Source organism: Nerophis lumbriciformis, linkage group LG01 (genome assembly GCF_033978685.3).
Source record: "Nerophis lumbriciformis linkage group LG01, RoL_Nlum_v2.1, whole genome shotgun sequence".
NCBI classification, from domain to species: Eukaryota; Metazoa; Chordata; class Actinopteri; order Syngnathiformes; family Syngnathidae; genus Nerophis; species Nerophis lumbriciformis.
The window spans coordinates 19,568,100-19,588,319 of record NC_084548.2 but is presented as its reverse complement, the minus strand read 5'-3'; the positions used below and the strand labels follow the sequence as shown (position 1 = coordinate 19,588,319).

The 20,220-nt window shown below is 41.4% G+C and overlaps 2 protein-coding genes across 5 annotated transcripts in view; both read left to right on the top strand.

Annotated features, from left to right (window-relative positions):
- Positions 1 to 11,441, top strand: part of clstn1 (calsyntenin 1) — a 64,462-nt gene extending 53,021 nt beyond the window's left edge. For all 4 annotated transcript variants that reach the window (XM_061976931.1, XM_061976940.1, XM_061976921.1 and 1 more), the window contains 2 exons: positions 6,136 to 6,320; positions 9,381 to 11,441. In XM_061976931.1, coding sequence (XP_061832915.1) covers positions 6,136 to 6,320; positions 9,381 to 9,578 — 383 coding nt within the window. In that variant the 3' untranslated portion in view covers positions 9,579 to 11,441. The remainder of the gene's footprint in view (positions 1 to 6,135; positions 6,321 to 9,380) is intronic.
- A 1,807-nt stretch (positions 11,442 to 13,248) lies between these two features.
- The window catches only part of nmnat1 (nicotinamide nucleotide adenylyltransferase 1), a 32,357-nt gene continuing 25,385 nt past the window's right edge, over positions 13,249 to 20,220 (top strand). The window contains exon 1 of the mRNA XM_061976879.1: positions 13,249 to 13,396. The gene's annotated coding sequence lies outside the window, so the exon portion shown is untranslated. The remainder of the gene's footprint in view (positions 13,397 to 20,220) is intronic.

Genomic DNA, 20,220 nt, shown 5'->3' with positions numbered 1-20,220 from the left:
AAGCCGCAGGTATACACATTGTGAAATAACTTATTGACACAGAAAGATTTTGTAAATGTTTATTTACTTACTTTAATTGTTTCCAAACGGTGCCTTTAACGCGGCAGTAAAACGGCTGATCAAACAAAACAGAAGTCATCGACCTACTTGCTGCGGAAGCAAGCTCTCCAAACAGCTAAACAGACTCAATAACTCCACATTGACGTTTTGGTGAATTTACTGAGGAGTTTGTGAAACTGAAACAATATAAAAGATAATACTCACACAGACACTCGTATACGTGTTACCATAGTAGCTAATGCTAACAACGCCATCTTGATTACATTATGATAGGACATACAAATATGAATGAAAACAGTACTATCAAACGTGATGGTTTAGAACAGGGGTCCCCAAACTTTTTGACTCGGGGGCCGCATTGGGTTAAAAAAAATTGGCCGGGGGCCAGGCTGTATGTATGTATGTATGTATATATATATATATATATATATATATATACATTGTCTTTATAATCCGTTTTGTCATTTAACATCACTTAACATTGATGTTCATCAACATTTGTCACGTTATCGATGGGAAAATTCATTTTTAGACAATATGATTTGCCTGAGCGGCTAGGAGACACCAAGAGTAACAAGCGGTAGAAAATGGATTAGAAAGGAAAGATTTATAAAAAAATAAAAAAATTTAAATTGTTTTTTTACTTGGGACTTCCTGTGGGCTGGATTTTGGATGCTGGGGGCCGGATCCGGCCCGCGGGCCGTAGTTTGGGGACCCCTGGTTTAGAAAGTATGAATTGTTTTAGTTATATTATAAAACTTACAATTGGTGCATGGAGTGATGAAAGAAAAATCCATGTGAGTAGGAACACTATGGACGACTAGAAGACGGAACAGCACTTGTACTTCCGGTTCAAGGCACTAAACAGAAGGAATTACTGTAGATGTTCAACCTGCAGTGAGCGAGCTCATCCAAAAGATAGTGCCATAGCACAAACAATAACACATCTTTTCAGTGCCTCTATGGGTGTTTTCTGAAAACTGTTTGTTGATTACAAAACCTGAGCGCACCATTTAATAAGCTGCAGGGTTCTAAATTTAGGAAAAAGTAGCATCTTATAATCCGGAAAATAGGGTACTTTTCTGGCGTACGGACACCTTCACCTTGCTGGAGCTGCTCCTTCGACCACTAGCAAGTAGTCAGCTATGAGCTAAATATAAGTAGATATAAATGAGAAGAACGAGGAGCTTGAGTGAGGAAAAGTGAATGCTAGATTAGAAATCATGCCTCTCACCTGTATAGCAGAAGGTTGTGACACCAAGCTGAATAGTTGGTAAATTTTGAAAATCCACACACGCTACCAACTTAATATCAATCGTTTAATGTTTATTTATATAGCCCTAAATCACAAGTGTCTGTAAGGGCTGCACAAGCCACAACGACATCCGCGGTACAGAGCCCACATAAGGGCAAGGAAAAAGTCACCCCAGTGGGACGTCAATGACTAAGAGAAACCTTGGAGAGGACCGCATATGTGGGTGACAAACCCCCCGCCCCCCCACCCCCAGGGGAGACCGGATGCAATGGACGTCGAGTGGGTCTGACATAATATTGTGAGAGTCCAGTCCATAGTACCGTATTTTCCGCACTATAAGGCGCACCTAAAAACCACAAATTTTCTCAAAAGCTGACAGTGCGCCTTATAACCCGGTGCGCTTTATATATGGATAAATATTAAGATTCATTTTCATAAAGTTTAGGTCTCGCAACTACGGTAAACAGCCGCCATCTTTTTTCCCCGTAGAAGAAGCGCGCGGTGCATGCTGGGATATGTGACGTTTCATTTCCATTTGTGTGTTTATGTAAAGACCCCAAAATGGCTCCTATTAAGTGTGTTGTCTGTCTAATTATAAATAATGCAGACGAGGCGTGTTAACTGAGTTCTCAACGTTTACTCACAGCGTGCTCATAACCACATTCTAACTCCCAGCATACAACAACGCTTCTCAGGGCTACCGCGCATGCTCGTAACTATCGTTGCATGCTGGGTAGTGTAGTTGTTATATTTGCTAGCTCATAACAGCACATTAAGAGACACGCTTACGCGCTTAATTCAATACTCGCCGTCATTCCGGGTGGATTGACAAAAGACATCCAGCCGCTAGATATTGGTGTCAACAGGGCATTCGAAGCTAGACTGCTAACTGCGTGGGAACAGTGGATGACGAAGAAGCGCGCGGTGCATGCTGGGATATGTGACGTTTCATTTCCATTTGTGTGTTTATGTAAAGACCCCAAAATGGCTCCTATTAAGTGTGTTGTCTGTCTAATTATAAATAATGCAGACGAGGCGTGTTAACTGAGTTCTCAACGTTTACTCACAGCGTGCTCATAACCACATTCTAACTCCCAGCATACAACAACGCTTCTCAGGGCTACCGCGCATGCTCGTAACTATCGTTGCATGCTGGGTAGTGTAGTTGTTATATTTGCTAGCTCATAACAGCACATTGAGAGACACGCTTACGCGCTTAATTCAATACTCGCCGTCATTCCGGGTGGATTGACAAAAGACCTCCAGCCGCTAGATATTGGTGTCAACAGGGCATTCGAAGCTAGACTGCTAACTGCGTGGGAACAATGGATGACAGAAGGCGAACACACCTTCACTAAGACGAGGAGGCAGCGCCAGACGACGCCAACATCTGCCAGTGGATCGTAAATTTGCCCAACTTTTCACTTCGGACACCAAAGACGAAGGATTTACGAATGAAGAATAACTTCAGAAAGTGAGCGCTATGTTTATTTTGTGTGTTGTGACATTAACGTTCGAGCAACATTATGTTGCTATTGCTCTGCACTATTTTGAATTTTACTATGTTTGTGATTGCACATTTGCGTACATTTTGGGAGTGAACAGAGTTGTTAGAACGCTGGTTTTTAATATATTATTAAAGTTTGACTGACCTATCTGACTGTTTTTTTGACATTCCCTTTAGCGCAGCGTAGGCGCGGCTTATAGTCCGGGGCGGCTTATTGGTGGACAAAGTTATGAAATATGCCATTCATTGAAGGTGCGGCTAATAATCCGGTGCGCCTTATAGTGCGGAAAATACGGTAGATCTAACATAATAGTGAGAGTCCAGTCCATAGTGGGGCCAGCAGGAGACCATCTCGAGTGGAGACGGGTCAGCAGCGCAGAGATGTCCCCAACCGATGCACAGGCGAGCGGTCCACCCCGGGTCCCGACTCTGGACAGCCAGCACTTTATCCATGGCCACCGGACCTGTGTCCCCCCCCCTCCACAAGAGAGAGGGGGCAGAGGAGAAAAGAAAAAAAACGGCAGATCAACTGGTCTAAAAAGGGGGGCTATTTAAAGGCTAGAGTATACAAATGAGTTTTGAGATGGGACTTAAATGCTTCTACTCAGGTAGCATCTCTAACTGTTACCGGGCGGGGATTCCATAGTACTGGAGCCCGAATAGAAAATGCTCTATAGCCCGCAGACTTTTTTTGGGCTCTGGGAATCACTAATAAGCCGGAGTTCTTTGAACGCAGATTTCTTGCCGGGACATATGGCACAATATAATCGGCAAGATAGGATGGAGCTAGACCGTGAAGTATTTTATACGTAAGTAGTAAAATCTTAAAGTCATAAATGCACAGGAAGCCAGTGCAAGTGGGCCAATATAGGCGTACCGTATTTTCCGCACTATAAGGCGCACCGGATTATTAGCCGCACCTTCAATGAATTACATATTTCATAACTTTGTCCACCAATAAGCCGCCCCGGATTATAAGCCGCGCCTACGCTGCGCTAAAGGGAATGTCAAAAAAACAGTCAGATAGTTCAGTCAAACTTTAATAATATATTGAAAACCAGCGTTCTAACAACTCTGTCCCAAAATGTACGCAAATGTGCAATCACAAACATAGTAAAATTCAAAATGGTGTAGAGCAATAGCAACATAATGTTGCTCGAACGTTAATGTCACAACACACAAAATAAACATAGCGCTCACCTTCTGAAGTTATTCTTCATTCGTAAATCCTTCGAATTCTTCGTCTTCGGTGTCCGAATTGAAAAGTTGCGCAAGCGTGGGATCCAAAATGGCCGGTTCCGTCTCGTCGAAGTCATCGGAGTCAGTGTCGCTGTTGTCCAGTAGTTCTGTGAATCCTGCCTTCCGGAAAGCTCGGACCACAGTTGTGACCGAAATATCTGCCCAGGCATTTACGATCCACTGGCAAATGTTGGCGTATGTCGTCCGGCGCTGTCTGCCCGTCTTAGTGAAGGTGTGTTCGCCTTCGGAGCTGTGTGAAAAAAGCCACCCGGCCTCTTCGCGTAAACTTCCCTTAACCACTCGCTCATCTTTTCTTCATCCATCCATCCCTTCGAGTTAGCTTTTATGATGACGCCGGCTGGAAAGGTCTCTTTTGGCAAGGTCTTCCTTTTGAATATCACCATGGGTGGAAGTTAGCATGGCAAGCTAGAACCACAGTGAAGGATGACTTCTCATTCCCTGTGGTGCGAATATTCACCGTATGTGCTCCCGTTCCACAGTGCGGTTCACAGGAATATCAGTTGTTGTGAAATACGGTAGTAATCCGTGTGCGGATGGAGAGATTGCGTCTTTTTATGAACCGGATCCTTTTCGCTTAGTAGGAGCCATTTTGTGGTCTTTACAGATGTAAACAGGAAATGAAACGTACGGTGATATCCGCGCGTTTTTTCTTCTTCTTCCGGGGGCGGGCGGTAGCTTACAGTAGAAGAAGAAGCGCTTCCTGTTCTATGGGGGCGGGTGCTTACCTTGGCGGTTGCTTGCGTAGAAGAAGAAGCGCTTCCTGTTCTACCGGGAAAAAAGATGGCGGCTGTTTACCGAAGTTGCGAGATCGAAACTTTATGAAAATGAATCGTAATAAAGCGCACCGGGTTATAAGGCGCACTGTTAGCTTTTGAGAAAATTTGTGGTTTTTAGGTGCGCCTTATAGTGCGGAAAATACGGTAATATGATCAAACTTTCTTGTTCTTGTCAAAAGTCTAGCAGCCGCATTTTGTACCAACTGCAATCATTTAATGCTAGTACAAATGGAGCACAGCATAAAGACCATTGCAACAATTCTAAGAAGCATTTTTTGTTATCTGAGAAATGAGGATTATTCTGAATATAGCTTCTCCAGGAGAGAACTAGTGCTGAAAGATACAACCATAACACCAGTGAGAGCAAATATTGTAAGCCACTGTTCTATGTTCTTACTGTATTTGAAACATTTAGCAATAGTGCTACATGATAACGACTCAAGGCTCTCACCAAGTCTGCCGTTAGTGGTTGCAAACACAGAAAGTGCTCCCCTTGTTGTTGTTGTTGACATTGATTTCACAGAGTGCATAGCATTGAACGCTATGTGCTCTGTGAAAAAAATGCACCAAGGAAAGAAGTTACAGAAATGCTTCAAATGACCAAAATACTGTAAATATTACATGTTATTATGAATGTGCCTGTTACTACAGTACATCACATACATACTTACAGCATGTATACAAAACATAGTCGGAGGTTTTGAAAGGATTTATGTTTATATTTACCTGCATTGTCAGCCACCTATTACTAGCAGTTTTTTACTATTTAGAATGCACAGACAAGGGAACAACATGTCTTCTTTCTCAAATAAGAATTGTGAAAAATGGGCAAAATTTCCCCAAAAACTGCAGTTTCCCTTCAAGGCGTGGCATTTATTTACGTGGACATCAATTAAAGAGGAGAGGCCACTATTTAAAAGCATCATGTCTGTTTTCAGTATTTTTCTTACCTTTTGATAAAATCATATTTTTGTCGGGGTGTAGAAGCATGCGCATGTGATGCAGCAACCTGTAGAAGGATTAAGTCTGCTAAAACCAGAAGTAGGACACCCAGGAGTCACTGTTTGTTCCCCCCCTTTTTTAATGGCATACGTTTAGGGATTACACTTGAGTGCTGCCTGTGACATCTGTGCACCACCCTTTACTTCTTCCTTTCAATAATCTTCCATGATGTCAGGCTAGCTAAGCCCGCCACTGTACGAGAGGCCCTCTATACCACTAATATGAGGCAAAGCAGAGCTGCTACCTGTAGTTGACTGGAGTGTGTGTGATTGCAGTGGTTCCCAGCGCGGCCACCATCGTCATCGTCGTCTGTGTCAGTTTCCTGGTGTTCATGATCATTCTGGGCGTGTTCCGCATCCGGTCAGCACACCAGCACACCATGAGGGACCAGGAGAACGGCAAGGAGAACGAGATGGACTGGGACGACTCGGCCCTCACCATCACCGTCAACCCCATGGAGGTAAACAAAAAAGGCACTTCTAGTGTAGCCTAACACTGCCCTTTATATAGTCGTTGTCAAGCTTTATTCTGGGTTTGATTTGTTCCAAAACCCCTCTACCATGTTGGATCTATCAAAAATACGCTGCTTTGCCACTGTAGGATTCATTTTAGTACAGTGGTTATTAAAGGCATCAGTCCGAACAAGACATGCTAGTAAATAACAGTAGGGTAGAACCCATACTTGCCAACCTTGAGACCTCCGATTTCGGGAGGTTGGGGTGTGGGGGTGTGGTCGGGGGCGTGGTTAGGGGCGTGGTTAAGAGGGGAGGAGTATATTTACAGCTAGAATTCACCAAGTCAAGTATTTCATATATATATATATATATATATATATATATGTATGTATATATATATATATATATATATATATATATAAATAAGAGAAATACTTGAATTTGAGTGTTCATTTATTTACACATATACACACACATAACACTCATCTACTCATTGTTGAGTTAAGGGTTGAATTGTCCATCCTTGTTCTATTCTCTGTCACTATTTTTCTAACCATGCTGAACACCCTCTCTGATGATGCATTCTGCTTCGTCTCCTTGTTGTGTGCGCAGTTGTGCACTGTACTCTCTAAAAGCCCTAGATGTTAATGTCACATATGCATGTACAGTAGATGGCAGTATTGTCCTGTTTAAGAGTGTCACAACATTGCTGTTTACGGCAGACGAAATGCTTTACGGTAGACGAAAACGTGACTGCTGTTGTTGTGTGTTGTTGCGGCGCTGGGAGGACGTTAATGAAACTGCCTAACAATAAACCCACATAAGAAACTAAGAAGTCGACCTCGATCATTCTACAGTTATAACGTGATTGGGCAGGCAGGCTGTTTATATTGTGGGAAAGCGGAAAACAGGCTGTCGACACGTCACTCAGGTCCGCCTGAATTTCGGGAGATTTTCGGGAGAAAATTTGTCCCGGGAGGTTTTCGGTAGAAGCGCTGAATTTCGGGAGTCTCCTGGAAAATCCGGGAGGGTTGGCAAGTATGGTAGAACCAGGGTCTCTTGTACTAGCAATAGTACAAACCCCAAAACTAGTGAAGTTGGCACGTTGTGTAAATCGTAAATAAAAACAGAATACAATGATTTTTATATCCTTTTCAACTTACTGTAGATTCAATTGAATAGACTGCAGAGACAAGATACTTAACGTTCGAACCTGAAACCGTTATTTTTTGCAAATATTAGCTCATTTAGAATTTGATGCCTGTAGAGCTGCAACAACTAATCGATTAAATTGATTAAAATCTATTCGAAAAATAGTTGGCTATGCTATGGGCATGCACAGAGGCAATTATTATAATTTTTTTTGATTTTATTTTTTATTTTTATAAACCTTTATTTATAAACTGCAACATGTACAAACAGCTGAGAAACAATAATCAAAATAAGTATGGTGCCAGTATGCTGGGGTTTTTTTCCAATAAAATACTGGAAAAAATAGAAATATAGTTTGTCTCTTTTATCCGATTATTAATCGATTAATCGAAGTAATAATCGACAGATTAATCTATTATCAAATTAATCGTTATTTGCAGCCCTAGATGCCTGCAACATGTTTCAAAAAAGCTGGCACAAATGGCAAAAAAGACTGAGAAAATTGAGGAATGCTCATCAAACACTTATTTGGAAAATCCCACAGGTGAACAGGCTAATTGGGAACAGGTGGGTGCCATGATTGGGTATAAAAGCAGCTTCCATGAAATGCTCAGTCATTCACAAACAAGGATGGAGCGAGGGTCACCACTTTGTGAACAAATGCGTGAGCAAATTGTCGAACAGTTTAAGAACAACATTTCTCAACGAGCTATTGCAAGGAATTTAGGGATTTCACCATCTCAGGTCTGTAATATCGTCAAAAGGTTCAGAGAATCTGGAGAAATCACTGCACGTAACATTGAATGCCTTGGACCCCTCAGGCGCTACTGCATCAAAAATCGACATCAGTGTGTAAAGGATATCACCACATGGGCTCAGGAACACTTCAGAAAACCACTGTCAGTAACTACAGTTGGTCGCTACATCTGTAAGTGCGAGTTAAAACTCTACTATGCAAAGCGAAAGCCATTTATCAACAACACCCAGTAATGCTGCCGGCTTCGCCAGGCCCGAGCTCATCTAAGATGAACTGATGGAAAGTGGAAAAATGGTCTGTGGTGTGACGAGTCCACATCTCAAATAGTTTTTGGAAACTATGGATGTCGTGTCCAGCGGAACAAAGAGGAAAAGAACCATCTGGATTGTTATAGGCGCAAAGTTGAAAAGCCAGCATCTGTGATGGTATGGGGGTGTATTAGTGCCCAAGACATGGGTAACTTACACATCTGTGAAGGCACCATTAATGCTGAAAGGTACACACAGGTTTTGGAGCATCATATCTTGCCATCCAAGCAACGTTACCATGGACGCCCCTGCTTATTTCAGCAAGACAATGCCAAGCCTTCATAGTAAAAGAGTGCGGGTACTAGACTGGCCTGCCTGTAGTCCAGACCTGTCGGCCCATTGAAAATGTGTGGCGCATTATGAAGCATAAAATACAACAACGGAGACCCCCGGACTGTTGAACAACTTAAGCTGTACATCAAGCAAGAATGGCAAAGAATTGCATCTGAAAAGCTTCAAAAATGTGTCTCCTCAGTTCCCAAACATTTACTGAGTGTTGTTAAAAGGAAAGGCCATGCAACACAGTTGTAAAAATGCCCCTGTGCCAACTTTTTTGTAATGTGTTGCTGCCATTAAATTCTAAGTTAATGATTATTCGCAAAAAAATATTACGTTTCTCTGCTCGAACATTAAATATCTTGTCTTTGCAGTCTATTCAATTGAATATAAGTTGAAAAGGATTTGCAAATCATTGTATTCTGTTTTTATTCACGAATTACACAAGGTGCCAACTTCACTGGTTTTGGGGTTTGTTCAATGCGGCAGTCATTTCTCAGGACTTCAGCAGGAATACCATATCACTGTAGCACAGTGCAGGTCCTAAGTGTCGTGTGTCTCGACGCTCGCAGACGTACGAAGACCAGCACAGCAGCGAGGAGGAGGAGGATGAAGAGGAGGAGGAGAGCGAGGACGGGGAAGAGGAAGATGACATCACCAGCGCTGAGTCAGAGAGCAGCGAGGACGACGAGGGCGGCGAGCAGGAAGACCAGCAGGCGGCCAGCAGACAGCAGCAGCTGGAATGGGACGACTCCACCCTCACCTACTAGAACAACACACACACACACACACACACACACACACACACACTACTAACTTGCACTCAGTCAGATGTTGATCCTCAGTACAGCACACATACAAAAAACGTTTCCCCTCTTGTCATCTTAGTGGCGCTACTCAGTGTTGTGCGGTCATCAACGGCTTTTTAAATAATTTATTCAATTTTAACTCTGAAATTGAAGTGTGTGAGGAAGCCAACTGTGCACTTTTTTTTAAGTTTTCTCTCCCACACAAGGCTTCAAATGTTTTTTTCTTAATTTGTTCTGCAGCTAAAACAAAAAAAAAACACCACTGGTAGCCCAGTGACTTCATTTTTTTGAGCAAACATTTCCTTTATTTTGAATCTTTTAGTGCATGAAGTATAGACATACATTTGCTTTTTAAAGACCTTGTAAATACTAAATAAACCCATGTAAGTAGTCGACGTGTTCGTGACGACCTCTCCACAGGGTCCCATATCTTAAATTAAAAATGGCAAAAAAAAACAGCGTAATATTTGTGTCACACAGGCTGTATGTAGCATGTCGCTCCAATGTTGCTGCAAACTTGTTCCGTCACGTTTGTACAAAAGTGTCGGCTCTCGCCAGGAGGAACCCCGCAATGTTCTCAAGGGTCCATTTTTTGTGTGTTCTCGATTGGTTCCTGCTGGATGTCGATGTTGTTCAAACCAGACTGAGAAGGAGGTCGGTCTAAAAGTTGATGCTCCAAGGCGCGGCTATTTAAAGTGGAAAAATAGTAACACTCCAGCATTTATTTCACTTGCAGAATAATCATCATTTTAAGTCCTCCTTGTGCTCATGTTGTATATATTTTTTCCAAAATGTACAGTAGAAAGGGGATTCATATGGCCCCATTCGCCGCGGTTTACTTGACACATGAAACGTGACGAATTGGGGCGGGGGGTGCACTAGCCACTTTCACCGCCAGATGGCAGTAGTCTTGAATATCTTAAAATGTGATTTGTGGCGATTTCCAACTTTGACCGAAGCGGCAGTTGCTATGTGAGTGGCACTTTCCATCATTTTCAGCAGCTTGCTTTGCAAAAATAATTAACCCCCGCCCCTCTTCCTCTCACGCGAGATCCACCCAGGAATGGGGCCTTATGAATCCCTTCCCTTCTGTAACCTTTCAGGCTTGGCTCGGTGCAGATTTGAGGGAGACGCCTCTCCATGCTGGCCAGACGAGGGAGTGCAATCCCCATGATGTCGGTCGAAGTTTAAAAACAGGAACCCAGGCTTGTATTAATAATGTTTTTGTTGTTCATTTGTAAGCTGCTAGATTTCTTACTGAACTTCATGTTCTGTCTCAACATTAGAACCACGGCTAGTTTGATTTGAAACTGTCGATGTTGTAGCTGATGTATCTTTCTGTAGATATTGTGCTGAATCCACCTTTAGAAGCAGGTGTACAGGACGTGACGGCAAAAAGCTTCGGTGCATAGTGGCGTTTATTTTTTGGCCCGGGGGAAATTGCCGTTGAAAGTAGTGATTTCAAAGGTCATGCATACCGTTTGTGTGGGACGCTCCCGTTGAATGTGGCAGCCATGCTGTTAAAAGCACCAATGATGATAAGACTTTAAGACTTGTTATGTCGCATGAACCACAAGTCAGTGGACATTTTCATGATGTGTGAGGCTGGAAGTGAGGAGACGTGATCCACTTATTTGTGACTAACATCGCGCCATCTTGTTATTGTTTTTTTTCTTGTTTGCGTTTCTTTGCTCCAAATGGAAATGTTGTGGAAGGTTCCTTTGTGCTTGTTGGAGCTGCGCTCACTTTTCTACCGATTGACAGGCCAAGTTGTAGTCAAGTTGATGCTTGCTCGTGAACAAAATAAAGGATTATGAGATGGGATGTCTTGGAGTCGTCTGTTCTCCTGGGGGTGGTGTGTGTGTGTGTGCGTGTGTGTGTGTGTGCGTGTGTGTGTGTGTGTGTGTGTGTTCTGGCAATGCTTACTTAATGGGGACATCGCTGTGTTTACACGGTCACCTTTAGGGGACCTCTGAAGGTATGAGGACAAAAAAACAGGTCCCCTAGAGCAGCGGTCCCCAACCTTTTTGTAACTGCGGACCGGTCAACGCTTGAAAATTTTTACCATCATATTTGTACATGTCGTATTTGCTGATGTTGCTCTATTGTTGTTGTGTTGCTGTTGTTGTTTTTGTCTCTCTGTCTAATCCCCCTCTTGTCCCCACAATTTCCCCCTCTGTCTTCCTTTTTTTTCTCTTTCTATCCCCTCCTGCTCCGGCCCGGCTGCACCAAATGATAATATAAATACATTTAATAAAGTCAAATACAAATAAGGCAACAAGAGAAGTATCCTACACTTCTCTTTTGTAAAGTAAATCTGAACAGCCGACATGGGCATCTACATCGACTATACGATTTGCCACGGACCGGGGGGGGGTGGATTTATTTTATTTTATTTTATTTTTTATTTATTTTTTTGTCATAAAAAATGCAATCATGTGTGCTTACGGACTGTATCCCTGCAGACTGTATTGATATATAATGCCATCCATCCATCCATCCATTTTCTACTGCTTATTCCCTTTGGGGTGGCGGGGGGCGCTGGAGCCTATCTCAGCTACAATCGGGCGGAAGGCGGGGTACACCCTGGACAAGTTTCCACCTCATCGCAGGGAGATATGTAATGTAGGGTAGGAACCATAAATATTAACAACAGAAAGAAACAACCCTTTTGTGTGAATGGGGGAGGGAGGTTTTTTGGGTTGCTACACTAATTGTAAGTGTATCTTGTTTTTTATGTTGATTTAATGTATAAAAAATATATATATATATATTTATTTTTATTTTTTTCCTTGTGCGGCCCAGTACCAATTGATCCACGGACCGGTACCCGATGGTTGGGGACCACTGCCCTATAGGGAAACCTTTTTAAATGATAGTCAGATCCATTCTGAAGATGCCTAAGTGATTTTTAAGCTTTGGCCCATAAAACATGTTTACTGAAAAGTAGACATGTTTAACATCTAATTTGAACTTTCTTTCTTTTTTAAATGGTCCTCAGTAGTCATGTACAAATTTGTGAATTATGCAAAATTATTTAAATTTGATCCCCCATGAACCATATCAACTCTCCCCCCCCCCCCCCCCCCCCCCAGGGTCCCCAGTAAGAATGATCAGCACATTACTTCATCAATCCAGAGATTTAAAGACGTGTATGAGCTAACTGAACAGTGGCCATTTTACCTCTTTTTTTTTATGCCTCCACAACCTGTAGAAAGGGTGGTCCCCATAAGTGATGGTCAAAAACTCTGTCCCCATTCCAAATGATAACCAGTGTGTGTGTGTTTGCCCCGAAAAAAAACATGTCCTGATTTTACTCAACAGAATAACAATGCAAAAAAAATATAATATATTCCAAAAATAATTTCAATTATGAATACATCTTCACGATCTGGTACATTGCCTGTCCTTTTTAGCTCGGTAGTCAGCACGCACGCCTCTCACACCAGCGACTTGGGTTTGCGCCGCTCGGAGCAGTAGGACTAAACAACGCAGCTGAGAGCGAGAGAGAGTACACAATGGCTACACGAAGCTGAGCTGTCCGCGATTGACTGCTGTTGCACCTCGGGGCCCCACCCAATCAGCTCAGGTAAGCCCGTGCATCAAACCTGGAGCGTATTTCAGGTCGGAGGTTCAACAGCTGATCTGAGTTAGTTCAATCAATCTTGATGGCGTTAAGACCAAAATAAAAAGTCATGATCAAGAGCACTTGGCGGATTCAGACAAGTGACTGTGGACGAAAAATGACGTCTGTCTTTACCCAACTGAAAGTGTTTCTGGTGAGTATGATTTTTATTTGGTTGTAAAGAAAATAGGTTAAAGCAGTGGTCCTCAAACTTTTTCAACCAAGTACGACCTCAGAAAATGCCACCATAATGACCAACATTAAAACACAGTAGCGTAGAAGGTCTGAGTGTTCATTAAAAACAAGGCAGAGGTTGTATTTAAGAAGTATACTTCATGTTTGGCCACTGCAACATTACACACAGTCTGAACAGTAACACTGGGTTTGAATATAGGAAAATAAAACACTGACCTTCACCCCTTGAGTCACCTTTGACTGAAAAACCGTCATGTTCTTCAACAGCCGTTACATTTAAAGGTTAGAACAGGGGTGCTCACACTTTTTCTGCAGGCGAGCTACTTTTCAATTGATCAAGTCGTGGGGATCTACCTCATTCATATATATAATTTATATTTACTTATTTATGAAATATACGTTTTTGTTAAAAAGTTAAAGGTGTTTAATGATAATACAAGCATGTTTAACGCATATAGTTAATATTGTTAAAAAATTTAAGGTGTTTAATGATAATAAAAGTATGTTTAATACATATAGTTAATATTGTTAACAAGTTAAAGGTGTTTAAAGATAATGCAAGCATGTTTAACACATATAGTTAATATTGTTAACAAGTTAAAGGTGTTTAAAGATAATACAAGCATGTTTAACACATAGTTAATATTGTTAATAAATTAAAGGTGTTTAATGATAATACAAGAATGTTTCATACATATAGTCAATATTGTTAACAAGTTAAAGGTGTTTAAATATAATACAAGCATGTTTAACACATATAGTTAATATTGTTAATAAGTTAAAGGTGGTTAAAGATAATACAAGCATGTTTAACACATATAGTTAATATTGTTAACAACTTAAAGGTGTTTAAAGATAATACAAGCATGTTTAACACATAGTTAATATTGTTAATAAGTTATAAAGGTGTTTAAAGATAATGCAAGCATGTTTAACACAGATTCCTTTCTTTCATGAAGACAAGAATATAAGTTGGTGTATTACCTGATTCTGATGACTTGCATTGATTGTAATCAGACAGTGGTGCTGATAATGTCCGCATTTTCGAATGGAGGAGAAAAAAAGTCCTCCTTTCTGTCCAATACCACATGAAAGTGGTTGGTTTTTGGCATCTTATTTGTCCAGCTTCCGTACTCCTTTGTATGCACTTTACAAGAAATACTTTGTCGGCAAACTCTGTAGCTTGCTAGCTTGTGCACGCCAGCTTTCTGAGACTCTTATTTTGTTAGTGCAACTGTGCAGTCGGTCTTTGGAGTTTTGACGACAGGTACGGCGCCAGAGTCTGTTGAAATAAAGTGTTTCTCGCCTTCCAGTCGGTAATTTTATTGAGCTGGGAGCAGCCAGCGTCATCTCAGAAAACCCTCGGGTGCCGTGAATGTCAAACAAGTGACGAAAGTGACGTCATAGTGAAGATTTATGATCGCTCATTTTTAGGACTATTTTTTTAATGCCTGGCTGGTGATCGACTGACACACCCTCCGCGATCGACCGGTAGCTCGCGATCGACGTAATGAGCACCCCTGGGTTAGAGAGATGAAATTTGGCCACATCGTTTTGAACCAGCTCTTCTATGCTGTTGGATAAGCTCAGAGCAATCGGATTTGATAAAACCTCATCGAGCTGGATGCAATCTTACTTGGAGGGGAGGGAACAGGTGGTAAGCCTGTGGAGTCCCCCAAGGCAGAATATTAGGGCCTTTACTGTTCCTAGTATACATAAACATGTCATCAGCATGCGACTGTGAATTGTTTTTGTTTGCGGATGACTCGGCCCTGCTGGTATCAGACAAGGACAAGTCACAGGTGGAGAAAATCCTCAGTGCTGAACTCTGTAGAATTTGCACCTGGCTCGCTGACAACAAGCTATCCATACACTTGGGTAAAACAGAATCCATCCTGTTTGGGTCCCACATCAACCTTAAGAAAATCAATGATTTCACTATAAAAGTGGGTGACATTGTTATCACCAGGAAAGATGAAGTCACCTACCTAGGTTCCATTCTAGAGGCTAATCTTTCCTGTGATAAAATGGCAACCAAAGTAATCAAAAAGGTCAACCAACGAACGAGATTTCTCTATAGAATCTCCTCTCTGGTCAACAAAAGCACCATGAAGATTCTGGCGGGAACTCTCGTTCAACCCTTTTTCGATTACGCATGCACCTCCTGGTACCCTAGCACCTCCAAAACCCTCAAATCTAAACTCCAAACATCCCAGAACAAGCTAGTCAGATTATTTCTAGACCTCCACCCCAGATCACACCTCACTCCTACCCACTTCTCCAAAGTGGGCTGGCTCAGGGTGGAGGACAGAGTAAAACAACTGGCACTGAGCCTAGTCTATAAAATCCGCTACACCTCCCTGATACCAAAGTACATGTCAAACTACTTCCTTAACGTAAATGACCGCCATAACCACAACACCAGGGGGAGCTCCACTAACCACGTTAAACCCAGATTCCGATCTAACAAAGGTCTTAACTCATTCTCTTTCTATGCCACATCAATGTGGAATGCGCTCCCAACAGGTGTAAAAGAAAGAGCATCTCTATCCTCCTTCAAAACCGCAATAAAAGAACACCTCCAGGCAACTTCAACCCTAAACTAACACCCTCCCTTCCTCATCATACCTCTTCGGATTGTAAATAATCAAATGTAAACAATCAAATGTAGGCGATTTTTCTTATAATTTCTGATCTCTCTCTCTGTGTCCACTACTTGCTGTACATATCCTACCAAGTCAGACCTACACTGTTCCAATGTCAATTTCTCTGATGATGCAATTGTTGATGACTGAAGTGTTGATACCAACCAAACTTAACCCCCCTCCATATCCCACACCCTGGATTGTAAATAATGTAAATAATTCAATTTATATACTGTGATGATTATCTTGTGTGATTACTGTATTATGATGATAGTATATATCTGTATCATGAATCAATTTAAGTGGACCCCGACTTAAACAAGTTGAAAAACTTATTGGGGTGTTACCATTTAGTGGTCAATTGTACGGAATATGTACTTCACTGTGCAATCTACTAATAAAAGTTTCAATCAATTCTTTAAAATGGCATCATGCACTTTTTGCACAGTGTTTCCAAATTGGAGATATTCAGTACACTTAGCGCATTTTGGTCGCCCATTGACTCCCATTGCAACACATACAGTATGTCACAATGCTTTCACCATCAATACTGAATGATATTGATAATGCTCGTATGTTCATTTTGTATATGTTGAATATTATAAATAAAGGTTTTAAAAATCAAAAAAAAAAAAGATATCGTGGACAAAACGGAAGTAGAAGGGCGTGTCGAACACGTATAAAGAGTCAGGTGTCACAACAATTATAAACGAAATCAAATTCAAATAAAACCTGCCAGTGACCAGGATATGTTCACAGCAGGCACGTGCACACATAGGGCCCTATGGGTGCTTGAGCCCCTGCCCTTTTTTGCCTCGTCTTAAAAAGTGCCCTCTGCCTGTGTGTGTGTGTGTGTGTGTGTTTTTTTTTTTTTTTCTTTTCTTTAAATAACATTAATAAATTCCTGTCAGGGATGTAAAAAAAACAGCGGTACAAAAACTCCACGTTTTCTTGTAATACCGGGTTGTTTGAGCCTGCCGCTTCCGCCAGAGAGGGAGAGAGAGGGCGAGTGAGTGAGTAAGTGAGAGGAGAGAGAGCCAACTGCGCCCCTGAGGAGACGTGAGAGTGGAGCAACTTGAACCTGTGAGTTATGGTCTAGACTAGTCGCCGTCCACTTATTCAGCATCTAATATGGGTAATATTTTAGAAAAACGCTGTATTATTCTATTATTCAATGTGTCAGTTTCTGTTTTTGCCAGATGTCGGAGCACGGCGCATCAATTGAGCACGGCACATCAATTCCGCACAGAGCAGAGCGGATCGTGCGGGACAGGAAGTAGTGTACAAAATACAAAATAAAACACCAGGTTAATTTTCAAAATAAAATGCACTGTGTTTACGGCGGATCACATTTCTCTCACAGTAGAGGTTTAGATATAAAGTTTATTGTGACTTTGCTATTACTGTGTGGGTTAACAAAATAATAATAATAATAATAATGATAATAATAACAATAATAATAAGAAGAAGAATGATAATGATAATAATAATAATAATAATAATAATAATAATAATTGTTATTATTATTATTATTAATAATAATAATAATTTCAGCATTCTGGGGATATAAGATGTAGGTTATCTGTTAGGAATATTACCATCTGTATTTAAACTTGATTCATGTTGATTATGCCTGCAGCACACTGCCAAAAAAAGAAAGGATACAGAAAAGGAAGGAGAAGGAGCGCCAGGAAGCAGCTAAGGGTAGCAAACCTCTTAATGCATGGCTAAAACCAAGTACTAGCATCATGGAAGCCCTGAATTTACATTGAGGAGCATATTTGGGTATGGGTGGCCTCCATCCTACAGCCCTCTACTGTGAATTTACATTGAGGAGCATATTTGGGTATGGGTGGCCTCCATTCTACAGTCCTCTACTGGCCCCTGGTCCATATTTTTGGGCCTGTATTGCGTTTCAGTTGTTTAGTCTGAGCATTAAGTGAGAAAGACCATAAGTTACAACTTGATGGTGTTTTCATCAAGTTAAGGGAAGAAGGACAGATTTTCTCATTGAATTTTTTTCCATTTGAGTATTTATTTTTGTATTTTTTTTCAAAGTTCATGTTGCACTGTTCAATGTTCAATATTAAAGTGCTTATCTTTAACAATAAATAGCCTAATAATAAACCAGTGTTTTGTTGCTTTTCATGTCTTCCAAGCCTATGATAATGTGAATTAACTCATTATGACAATAATTTGTTGACACAAAAGAAATGGCAATCACTTTTACCTACAAAGGACACACAGCTAAGTAGTTAGCTTCCTATTAGCAAATTTAATTTTACATTAATTTCCATATTGTGCAAAGGACCAAAAAAAATGTCCTGCCCTTTTCTGACTTTGAGCCCCTGCCCCTCTATAATCATGTGCACGTCCCTGGTTCACAGGGTAAGTTACCATGGTAACTGACTTACCACTACATTTTCTTCACCTCAGACTTTTCACTTCACCTGTTTTCTGAAATATCCACCGAGTCTATTCAACGCAATTGTAACGGAGGCCACATTTTTATACAACTGGTATTCCCCTTTTTCCATATAATGTACAAGACCTGAATATTATTCCCTCTGGCTGGATTCACTGCACTGATACTGTGTTGGTATTTGGTAATGGTGCCATCTGCTGGACAAAAAGAGTCACTACATTGGACCTGAACATATATATACTTTTTCAACTCTGGTTGAACGAGTCAAACAGTAAACAGAAAAAGAAGGATATTTACCTTATTTGGCGCTACAAGATGTAAATGATGAAATAAACACATTTTGGCACTTTACAGTCAAATGACACAGCACGTATGTTTTTTTTTTCTTAAAGTGGTACACACCTCAAGGGACTCGTTACTCTACAGCGCAGCGGTTCTCACACTTTTTTTTTCACCAAGTACCACCTCAGAAAAAACTTGGCTCTCCATGTACCACCATAATGACCGACATTCAAATACAGTAGCGTAGTAGGCCTAAGTATTCATTAAAAACAATGCAAAAGTGTTGTTGAATAAGTATATTTAAAAATTTCGGACACTAAGATTACACACAGTTTGAACAGTAACACTGTGTTTGAATATAAGAGAATAAAACACTGTACTTTAAAGGCCTACTGAAACCCACTACTACCGACCACACAGTCTGATAGTTTATATATCAATGATGAAATCTTAACATTGCAACACATGCCAATACGGCCGGGTTAGCGTACTAAAGTGCAATTTTAAATTTGGCGCAAAATATCCTGCTGAAAACGTCTCGGTATGATGACGTCAGCGCGTGACGTCACGGATTGTAGAGGACATTTTGGAACAGCATGGTGGCCAGCTATTAAGTCGTCTGTTTTCATGGCAAAATTCCACAGTAATCTGGACATCTGTGTTGGTGAATCTTTTGCAATTTGTTCAATGAACAATGGAGACAGCAAAGAAGAAAGCTGTAGGTGGGAAGCGGTGTATTGCGGGCGGCTGCAGCAACACATACACAACCGGTGTTTCATTGTTTACATTCCCGGAAGATGACAGTCAAGCTTTACCATTGGCCTGTGGAGAACTGGGACAACAGAGACTCTTACCAGGACGACTTTGAGTTGGATGCGCAGACGCGGTACCGTGAGTACGCATGCAGCTGCGGCTTCCAAACATTTGATCGCTTGCCCGTACGTGCGTGCCGCTATGTGCATGTCACGTACGTAACTTTGGGGACTTTGGGGAAATATATGTGCTGTATGAACTTTGGGGAGATGAACGGTACTTTGGGCTGTGGGATTGAGTGTGTTGTGCAGGTGTTTGAGTTGTATTGGCGGGTTATATGGACGGGAGGGGGGAGGTGTTTGTTATGCGGGATTAATTTGTGGCATATTAAATAAAAGCCTGGTTGTGTTGTGGCTAATAGAGTATATATATGTCTTGTGTTTATTTACTGTTTTAGTCATTCCCAGCTGAATATCAGGTCCCACCCGCCTCTCACAGCATCTTCCCTATCTGAATCGCTCCCACTGCCCTCTAGTCCTTCACTTTTTGATTGATTGTTCTCACTTTCCTCATCCACGAATCTTTCATCCTCGCTCAAATTAATGGGGAAATCGTCGCTTTCTCGGTCCGAATCGCTCTCGCTGCTGGTGGCCATGATTGTAAACAATGTGCAGATGT